The sequence below is a fragment of the Schistocerca gregaria genome, chromosome 9 (assembly GCF_023897955.1).
Source record: "Schistocerca gregaria isolate iqSchGreg1 chromosome 9, iqSchGreg1.2, whole genome shotgun sequence".
Classification (NCBI taxonomy): Eukaryota; Metazoa; Arthropoda; class Insecta; order Orthoptera; family Acrididae; genus Schistocerca; species Schistocerca gregaria.
Genome location: NC_064928.1, coordinates 71,692,174 through 71,703,636, shown reverse-complemented (window position 1 = coordinate 71,703,636; position 11,463 = coordinate 71,692,174). Strand labels below are relative to the sequence as shown.

At 42.4% G+C, this 11,463-nt stretch overlaps 1 protein-coding gene across 1 annotated transcript in view; it reads right to left on the bottom strand.

The window, feature by feature from the left end:
- Window positions 1-10,479, bottom strand: part of LOC126292155 (arylalkylamine N-acetyltransferase 1-like) — a 95,024-nt gene extending 84,545 nt beyond the window's left edge. The window contains exon 1 of the mRNA XM_049985995.1: window positions 10,196-10,479. Coding sequence (XP_049841952.1) covers window positions 10,196-10,312 — 117 coding nt within the window. The 5' untranslated portion in view covers window positions 10,313-10,479. The remainder of the gene's footprint in view (window positions 1-10,195) is intronic.
- Between the last annotated feature and the right edge of the window lie 984 nt (window positions 10,480-11,463).

The window sequence follows — 11,463 nt, the reverse complement described above, 5'->3', positions numbered from 1 at the left end:
AATGTCCCAATAAGCCATTTCAGTTTCTTTCATAATATTTACTCCCGTCTTCTTAACGTCAGGGAATTTTGTTGTAAATAAAACATTGTTCATAAGAGACCAATCTGTGTTTGTGCAGTGTGTTGTAAGCGTCAAATAGAGCACCTGATTATGCGGATGAGTCCTCATATCAACTGCCGCGGCACATGTTTTATTATTTTAACTTCCGCAATAACAGAAGGCATTACGCTGTTTGTTCTTTGACATTTCTTCTTATAGTAGAGGAATGTGGCATGACATGTGCCACGTTAACTTCTCCATAATGCGCAGCTAGATGTATTAATTCTCGGCTAGTTCTCTGAAACCTTCACCGGAAACAGCACTAAAAGGTCTCATATCCTTAGCACACATTTTGCTGTAATACTATTTTTTATTACTGCCGGTATCCCTGAAGGAGTTGTACCTTTGTGAGGTTTCCTGCAACTGTGTTTCTTTAAATGAATGGTTCGCGACAGGAAACACAATAGTGTGGAGAAGTTTATGCACGATACGTAGCCAGATGACGCAATGTTTTCGTCTACAACCAACAGAAATGTACTCCATACTTGGCTTTTTAGACCTTCCCGTTCCTTCAGTGTGTAAACATTGGTTTCAATCTTAGGTCTTACAGCACTGGCTTCCTCGCACTGCACGATTACAGAGAGAGAGAGAGACACACCTCAAATGAAAAGCCCGTTCTGGCTGCAGTCTCACACGTGTAATGTGTTTGGAGCTACGTGCTACGTATCTGGTCACGGCTTCTATGCTCGGTCACTAGAACTAGTGCGGGCAGCCTATCCAGTTAGGCTGTGCTCGCCCCATCTCGTATTTTGTGCTCGGTCATGCAGGACTCTTTAAGTGCTGACACACTCGTGCACCAGTTGGGGTATTTAAAAGCGGTGGCTGCTGGGTTACTCGTCGAAGAGGCTAATCGTTACAATTTCCATCGAATGTCGTCACAGGCATTAAAACATGGGTGCATCACTTCGGGCCTGAAACAAAACGGCAATCCATGGAGTGGTGCCTCACAGTTCAAAGCCGTATCCTCAGTGGGTAAAATCATGACGACGGTCTTCTGGGTGGCTGAAAGGGTTATTCTGTTTCGTGCCCTCCATCGTGGTGCAACTATAAACTCTCAAGTGTATTGCACTACCCTCAGAAAATTGCAGAAGGACTACCGTGTGTTTGTCGCAACAAAAACGCCACATCTACATGGTTACTATTCAAATGACACTTAAGTGCCTGGCAGAGGGTTCATCGAGCCATTGTCATACTACTACTCTACGATTCTACCCTGTCACTAAGTATCGCCAAAATACCCGAAAAGTACCGTGTTAACTAATGCAATCAAAATCAAGTCGTATCTAAATAGACGTTTCTCCACATTTTACTTCCCAACACTATATCTGGCCGTGCATTTATCCCAATTTAGCATAGAATAACCATATTAAATAAGATTTAAGGACACTGGCAAAAAAATTGCTTCTAACATCAATAAACAAAAGAATACCAAAGTTGAGTTGAACCCCCAATTTTACACGACTCTCATTCAAAGTAATCACAACCCGTGGGGTTTGACAGCTATCCACCTTTAAATTACCCACTATAGAATGTTAGCACCAATAGCAAGTGAGCTTCACTGTCATTGGTCGACGTTTAAGAAATTAGTGGGGGGCGGCCTTGTCCAAGTAGCAAAGCATTACAATACTTCTGGTAAATGTTACGGCACACGAATTTAGACACATTTCCTCCAAACGTTATAAAAATACACATGCAGCGGCAGCGGATTTAAAATGTAAAAAAATGGAAATAATAAAAGGGAAATGGCTACTGCTAATGAAAGTCAACAATGTCTACATAGAACACACCACTTCGAGGAGAACACTTTTAGTAGACAAATGTTATGTGAATGTCAGCCAAAAGGAAAAGAAATTACAAATGAAAATTGTTTGCAATAATTTTGAGTCTTTAAGAGGAGAGCACTGCTTTTAAATCTTATCTTGTGTGTTGTGACGATGGTCGCGATATCGACGGCAGCTGGCTGGTCCTGGTGAAACTCTGAGATCTGCTCCCACGGTCGTGTGATTGCAGCTGATGATTTTTTCCTCGTAATCGGACTGGCGGTGGTATTCATTAAGCTGCAAATCTGATTACAGTGGCGTTTTACAGGCCACAGGCTGGTCGATGTAATTGTTGTTACGGATGTCCGTATGTGGACAGTTTTAATGTTTCTGGCGCACACAATTCAAGTTTACTTATGCCACACACAGTTCATAAAACTTGCCGTCCGCGAATTCTGTAGAAAGTCAATTCGTATTATGAGAGCCGCGATCGCGAAAATACCGTCCTGGGCGTGAATGTACTCACACACAATAGACAGTTTGCGTAAGTTCAGAACAACTGTGACTGATTATAGGCGTCAGGTAGTTCATCGAAACGCGAATAAATACGTAAGTTCCCAGTACTTGAGTGTACGAAAACACAGTCAAAATACAAGCGCAGTTCAATTCACAGACACAGAGCTGCAATACCGTCCATTCTCGGTTGCATTGTCATGGTTACTTCGTCTCACGGCACAGTCTCAATATTTACTTAGCCCAGTTTCTACACTCGCTATTATCATATCACGTTCGAGTCACGACTGCCACAGTAAAATATGTGTCCGCCTCTCTAGCTACCCAATAACACACGCCCGCTTTGTTGGATCGACTATCGATGTTGCTCTCTCTCAATACACTCGCCCACAGTTTATACAACATTAAAGTAAATTACATATACCTTTACACAACTATTTTCTACCAAACTTATTACAGTAAACGATAAACAAAAATATTAAAGCTTTCCACAATCAATAAATCTAAACTTATTTATCTACTTACAAAAAAGGAAATAATTTCATATTACATCTATCCCAAAGAAAGCAGGTGCTGACAGATGTGAAAATTACCGAACTGTCAGTTTAATAAGTCACAGCTGCAAAATACTAACGCGAATTCTTTACAGACAAATGGAAAAACTGGTAGAAGCCGACCTCGGGGAAGATCAGTTTGGATTCCGTAGGCAATACTGACCTTACGACTTATCTTAGAAGAAAGATTAAGGAAAGGAAAACCTATGTTTCTAGCGTTTGTAGACTTAGAGAAAGCTTTCGACAGTGTTGACTGGAAATCTTTCAAATTCTAAAGGTGGCAGGTGTAAAATACAAGGAGCGAAAGGCTATTTACAGAAACCAGTTATAAGAGTCGAGGGGCATGAAAGGGAAGCAGTGGTTGGGAAGGGAGTGAGACATGGTTGTAACCTCTCCCCGATGTTATTCAATGTGTATATTGAGCAAGCAGTAAAGGAAACAAAAGAAAAATTCGGAGTACGAATTAAAATCCATGGAGAGGAAATAAAAACTTTGAGGTTCGCCGATGACATTATAATTCTTTCAGAGACAACAACGGACTTGGAAGAACAGTTGAACGGAATGGACAGTGTCTTGAAAGGAGGATATAAGATGAACATCAACTAAAGGAAAATGAGGATAATGAAATTTAGTTGAATTAAGTCGGGTGACGCTGAGGGAATTAGATTAGGAAATGAGACACTTAAAGTAGTAAAGGAGTTTTGCTACTCGGGTAGCAAAATAACTGATGATGGTCGGAGTACAGAAGATATAAAATGTAGACTGGCAATGGCAAGTAAAGCGTTTCTGAAGAAGAGAAATTTGTTAACATCGAGTATTGATTTAAGTGTCAGGAAGTCGTTTCTGCAAGTATTTGTATGGAGTGTAGCCATGCATGGAAGTGAAACATGGATGGTAAATAGTTTGGACAAGAAGAGAATAGAAGCTTTCGAAATATAGTGCTACAGAAGAATGCTGAAGATTAGATGGGTAGATCACATAACTAATGAGGAAGTATTGAATAGGATTGGGGAGAAGAGAAGTTTGTGGCACAACTTGACTAGAAGAAGGGATCGGTTGGTAGGACATGTTCTGAGGCATAAAGGGATCACAAATTTAGCATTGGAGCGCAGCGTGGAGGGTAAAAATCGTAGAGGGAGACCAAGAGATGAATACACCAAGCAGATTCAGAAGGATGTGGGTTGCAGTAAGTACTGGGAGATGAAGAAGCTTGCGCAGGATAGAGTAGCATGGAGAGCTGCGTCAAACCAGTCTCAGGACTGAAGACCACAACAACATTACATCTAGAAGACAACTTTTATCTCTATATTACAGGACAAAAGGAAAATGCGCTACAACATCAAAGATATATGAACAGACGGAAAAAAAACAAGATAAATATATATCTATGGCACGGATGTCTTCACACATTCCACTGTCGAATGGCGTGTGGGAAAAAGGAACACCTAAATCTATCCGTTCGAGCTCTGATTTCTCTTATTTTCTTGTGATGATCATTTCTCCCTACGTAGGTGGGTGTTAACAAAATAATTTCGCATTCGGAAGAAAAAGTTGGTGATTTAAATTTCGTAAATACATCACGCCGCAAAGAAAACCGCCTTTCTTTCAGTGACTGCTACCCCAACTCGGTTATCATATCAGTAACACTCTCACCCCTATTGCGCCATAACACGAAATGAGCTGCCCGTCTTTGCACTTTTTCGATGTCCTCCGTCAATCCTCCCTGGTAAGGATCCCACACCGCACAATATTCCAGCAGAGGACAGACAAGTGTAATGTAGGCTGTCTCTTTAGTGGGCTTGTCGCATCTTCTAAGTGTTCTGCCAACAAAGCGCAGTTTTTATTTCGCTTTCCCACAATATTATCTATTTGGTCTTTCCAATTTAAGTTGCTCGTTATTGTAATTCCTCGGTATTTAGTAGAATTGACAGCCCTTAGGTTCGTGCGATTTATCGTATACCTAAAATTTATCGGATTTCTTTTAGTACCCATGTTGACGACCTCGAACTTTTCAATTGCCACTTTTCGCACCCTACAGAAATTCTCTCTAGATCATTTTGTAATTGGAATTGACCGTGTGATAATTTTACTAGGCGGTAAATTACAGCATCATCTGCAAAAAGTCTAACACATTATCACGTAGATCATTTATGTAAATCAGGAACAGAAGAGGGCCTATAACACTACCTTGCGGAACGCCAGATATCACTTCTGTTCTACTCTATGATTTACCGTCTGTCACAACGAACTGTGTCCTCTCTGAGAGGATATCACGAATCCAGTCACACAACTGAGACGATAATCCATATGCGTGCAATTTGATTAATAGGCGCTTGTGAGGAACGGCATCAAAAGCCTTTTGGAAATCTAGGAATATGGAATCGAACTGAGATCCCTTGTCGACAGCTCTCATTACTTCATGGGTATAAAGAGCTAGCTGTGTTGCCCAAGAACGATATTTTCTGAATCCGTGTTGATTATGTATCAATAAGTCATTTTCTTCAAGGTGATTCATAACGCTCGAGTACAGAATATGCTCCAAAATCCTACTGCAAATTGAGGTCAGTGATATGGGTCTGTAATTCAATGGGTTACTCCTATTTCCTTTCTCGAATATTGGTGTGACCTGTGCTACTTTCCAGTCTTTAGGAACAGACCTTTCGTCAAGTGAGCGGTTGCATATGATTGCTAAGAAAGGCACTGTTGTGTCTGCATACTCTGGAAGGAACTAGATTGGTATACCATGTGGACCGGAAGACGCATTTTTTAAGTGATTTGTTTCGCAACACCTAAGATATCTACTTTTATGTCACTCATGCTAACAGCTGTTCTGGTTTCGTGAAGGAATTACGGAAAACTGTATTTAGTAACTCCGCTTTAGTGGCACCATCATCGGTAACATTTCCATGGCTATCGCGCAGTGACGGTATTGACTGTTTTCTGCCACTGGTGTACTTCACATAAGACCAGAATCTCTTCGGGTTTTCTACCATATTTTGAGACAATGTTTCATTGTGGAAACTATTAAAAACATCTCGCATTGACGTCCACACTAAATTTCGAGCTTCCGTGAAACTTAGGCAGTCTTGGCGTCTCGTTGCCCGCGACAACGTAAAGCCTGTGCACTTGAGAGGAGCTCATAGAAGTTGACCGGACTCTTCTCCTTCATCCACCTCACAGCCCGTATCTCGCACCTTCCGACTTCTATCTGTCTGCCCCAATGAAGGATACACTCTGAAGGAAGCAGTACGTGAATGGTGGGGAGGTTACTGACGCAGCGGGACGTAGGTTCCGACGATGGGCATCAAAGCCGGAACGCCCTCCCAGTAGGGTGTAAGGCGGCTGGACTGAACGAAGATTTTGTAGCCAAAAGAGTGGGGAGTAACATCGTGTTTTGGAATCCAGAATAAAACCACTCTGCTTTCAGAGTAAAAAATGTATTGCTTTACTTATCAAAAGCCCCTCATAAAATCCTAGTATTCAGAAATTGACATCTTGCAACTGGTAAACAATACTAAGTTCCATCAGAGCACCACAAAATTTCTAACAGATGGCGCTGGACAGCAAAACGTCAGTGACTGGGCATGGAAATCTTGTATAAAAGGAGCTGTAATGAGAGAGAGGATCAGATGCGCCAGCAGTCGCAGCATGTTGACGTTACCTGAAAAGGTGCTTTTAGTGAAGCTGTATTATCAGATTTGGGAATGTGCTAGTTCAGCGTTACAATCCTATCGCCACAGGAAGGGGATTCGAACGGGTAAAGGTCCGTTGACAAATGCAGCTGTAGCGAGAATGATTTCCAAGTTCGAAGCCACGGGTTGTTTAGACGATACACCCCGTAGTGGCCGACCGAGCACAAAGCGTAATGCTGCTGAGACAGTTCAGGAAGACATGGAGACTGTAGCGAGTTTGTCTATGCACGGGGAAGTCAGCGCTCGTGCAGTCGCACGTCGTACCGGCATTTCATACACTACAGTTTGGTTGGCACTGAGGCGTACCCTCCGATGCTATCCGTACAAAATCCATCAGCATCATGAACTGTTACCTGGCGATTTAGTAAAGCGGAGGGCATTTGCTGTGTGGGCGTTTCAAAAGGTGGCGGAAGATGACGATTGGTTGAGTAACGTGTTGTGGACTGACGAACGCCATTTCATGCTCCGAGAGTCTGTCAACGCCCACAACTGCAGAATTTGAGCTACCGAAAATCCTAGAACTGTCGTGGAAACTCCACTGCACGACGAGAAAGTCACGGTATGGGTTGGATTTACCACATCTACCGTTATCGGGCCTTTTTTCTTCGAGGAAATGCGTGATTCTGGTTTTGTAACTGCGACCGTGACGGATGAGAGGTACGCCGATATGTTACAGAATCGCATCATCCCCAGCCTGGCTGAGTAACACCTGATGGAACGTACGATGTTTATGCAGGATGGCACTCCACCTCTATATTGCTAGACGCGTGAAATATCTCTTGCGCGCGTCGTTTGGTGATGATCATGTGCTCAGCTACCACTTTCGTCATTCTTGGCCTCCCAGGTCCCCAGACATCACTCCGTGCGATTATTTAGAGAGTGCTTTCTGATTATAATTTTAAATCTGTTTCTTTTAAAAAATGCTTTTAGGCACTATTAAAGTGAATAAAATTCCCATTTGTTAAAAGGAATTTGGTTATAATTTCATCAGTTACTCTCTGGCAACTACTTCCACGCTTACATAGTGTGATTAAATGTGTTAATGTTCTTTATGGATCGCTAGTAAATAAAATAAATTTTTAAGAATATTCTTTGAAAATAGATCACGGTTCAACTACTCTGAGATGAAAAGATTGTCACAGCAGAGGAATTCGTCAGAAGACTGATGACCACAAAAAAGCGCCCTCAATCTCAAACAGAAGAGAGTAAAGAAAATACATAACGCATTCTGAGGCACTCCACTCAGGAATGACACTGACTCAAGATTCTCGCGTAAGCGGGAGAACGTGGTATGGCAAAATGTCTCGGCGCTTTTCTTATCATCAGAAGCGCGCAGCACGTGACACAAGGACGATGCTAATCTGTGAAGAAGTAGCGGGACACACACCTCATCAGGACAGACGTCTGCGTCGTACACAGGGATCTGACGTTCTGGAGCACAGGTTTCTGTGGCCGACGGTCGCAGACGTTTGTAAAACCCAATGAACTAACAGTCTGATAAAGAGAACCACGCCACACTGCTCTGCCGCAACAACAATTACGACACCAGGCTTCAAGCTGTTCCCTGCCTGCAAGAGATCTGCCATCACGTCGATTGTCACCCACGCAGAGCACTCCATCTGCCACCTACGACACACGTGCGCAGGAATCGAGAACGCTACCGCAAGACCACGAGCTGCGGACAAGAAATTGCAGTTTTTAATTAGTCTATGGGACCAACATGAGAAGACACGGAAAATACCGAAATAAGAAGAAATATTTATGGACTTTTTGATTACAGCATTAGACGCACCGTTCAGAACAATAATGGTATCGACAACCTGGCAGGCCAAAAAAAACTGTTTAACGACAGAAAATATGCGGGCTCCTATCAAAATCAAGGCGCAACAACAGCCAGTCTAAAGAGGACTCCCAGTAAACTGTACGAGGATGGTTTGACAAATCTGCTACATTTCCATGAAAGAATGGACCGTTTTTGTTGCCCCTTGATCGTTGTTAAGCTCGATTATTCCAAGTACCGTATTAAGAATTTCAACAAAGTACAGCATGCAGTACGTTCTTGACACCAGTCTCAACATGTCAGTGTATCGACTTTCATTTAAAATAAAAGAAACCGAATTTCGTGCTGTTATCACACATGTCTATTTGAAGGGCTGGACTGCCGCATAAATCAAAACAGAACTGGGTGAAGTTAGCGCGGACTCTGCACCATCACTGAAGGCCATAAACTTTTAAATTCAATGAATTTAGGCGAGGTCGGACAAGCATCGAAGACAAAGCTCGCTCAGGTCGTCCAATTAAGGTCACCCAAAGGTAAACACTAACAAAATACGTGCTGACGTAATGCAAGACCGCCGAATAAAAACAGGTATCGCAACTGAGTGAGTGCATAATATCCTGTACAGATAATTCGGTGTGAGAAAGCTGTGTGCGAGAAAAGTGACGCGATTGCCCACAGTCGACCAAAAGCGGATCCGGCACACCGTTTCAACACATTGTCTGGCGATGTTTGGTCAAAGTCCACAAGACCTTTAGCGCAGATTTGTGGTTGTGGAGGAAACCTGGACTCAGTGCTACACATCATAGTCAAATCAGTGGAGACTGGTGAAAGTGTACCTAAGAAGACAAAGACCATTTTGTCAACCTGTGAGGTGGCGACCACTGTCAACCGCGCTGCTGCTACAGTCGCAGGTTCGAATCCTGCCTCGGGCATGGATGTGTGTGATGCCCTTAGGTTTAGGTAGTTCTGAGTCTAGGGGACTGATGACCTCAGATGTTAAGTCCCATAGTGCTTATACGGCCGGGGTGACCGAGCGGTTCTGGGCGCTACAGTCTGGAACCGCGCGACCGATACGGTCGCAGGTTTGAATCTTGCCTCGGGCATGGATGTGTGAGATGCTCTTAGGTTTAGGTAGTTCTAAGTCTAGTGGAGTGATGACCTCAGAAGTTGAGTGCTTAAAGCCATTTGAACCATTCGACCACTGTTTTTGAGATACCCAAAGAATACTCCTCATATATTACTTAGATAAAGAAAAGGTCATAACGAGATCCTATTACGCTTCATTGTTGGATTTTTTGAAACTTGATCTGGCTGAAAGAGACCAAGGTTGGCACGCAACGTTGTGCTCTTTCACCAGGATAATGCACCATCCCACAAATCAGCGATAACACTGGCGAAAGCGCATGAAATGGATTTTGAATTGGTTCCTCATCGACTCCATTCACCAGACTTAGCCCCAAGTGACTTCTTTCACTTCCCTAACTTGAAAGTTTGGCCTACTGGGACGAAATTTTCATCAAAGGAGCAAGAGATAGCTGTAGTTAACGAGTAAACCTCTTTCGAGCTTGGAGGATTGCTGGACGAAGTATATGTCCCTAAAAGGAGACTATATCGAGAAGTAAGGTGAGCTCTTTACGCAATAATCATTTTTTTCCTCTTGTACTTCACTTATCAAAGGACACTCGTATGAAGTGTCAAATCAGTTCCCATTTACGATGTTGAATTAGCTATGTAAGATTGCGAGATAATAATAAATTAAACAAAGAGCGCGAATAATAACTTGCCCAAGCTACTTACCATTCTCAAAGACAAATCTAGAGTAGTAACTTTGCCCTCGGCACTCGTCGAGCTTAGTTGGCAGAAACAATGAGTCCTCTGCAGCAGTGCTGACAACGGAAGAAATGGAACGAACATATGTCGGCTGCTCGACTATATATGTCTGCTCGTCGTCGTACGATGCGTAGCTGACCAGTGGTCACACAGCTAATAACGTCCGAGTGCCGCTTTCGGCACCACTATCAAACAACTCGAGGTCTTCCGAAAAAAAAGAAAAAAACGGCTTAGTACTAAACCGAAATGCACTGAAAAACGTAATCTTCACGACGGGAACGTTGGTTAAAGAACGCAACCGACTCCGTCGTGTAGTTTATGTCAGTAACTTTCCGCTACCTGTATCGTCGACTGATTGCTTTCTGATTATGTTTTGAAAGCTGTACGGACGGCTTCACAACAGATAACTTGGAATATGCCGAGTTGGTCACACACCATTAACAAACTATCTCAAAAGTGGAGCGACTGCAAGATACGAAGCTTATTACTTCCGACAAGGAAATACGTGTAAACATAAACAGGCATTTTCGTCTACGTCGTAAAATTATGAAGTACATCAACAATGTGTAGAAATTGATGTAACTCCTGATTACGTGGCCAGAGGATTTAAAATTAATGTAAAGAGCAATTTAACTTGTAGGTTGGATAAAGTGTTTTCTAAAATGTGTGTTCGCTGTCTGTCAGACATTTTATTTTATGTTATTGGGCAAATGATCAAACATTTATGTTGTTTTTACATTGAACGCCTTTTCAGCCACTGACAGCTGTAACAGTCGGTAACAAAAGTTATTTTTTCTTCTAGTGTTGTAGGTATGTGCATCGCTGTTCTTCTCAAAGTGTGATGGATTATGTATGACGAATTTCATTAACGAATATATGCATTTAGACGGAGCAGTTAAAAGGCCTGGCTCTTTGAAGAGCTGCGTGACGTCCGTGGGTGGACATCACATATCATTCTTACTACTACTATTTGCAATTAATTCTTCCTTCCTAAATGATGATTTATCACAGTAAATCATTCCGTACGACATTAGTGGGTGGAAATATGCAAAATATATCAGAAGGTTGATACGTTTATTTCCAAGGTTAGCAGTTCTGCGAAGAGCAAAAGTAACTGAACTTAATGCTTTCTGAAGCTCAGTGATATCTTTCTTCCAGTTCAAGTTTTCTTCAATATGCACACACACAAATTTGCAGTATTCTGCCCTATTTATTGACACAGTGTAGCGTTGCTC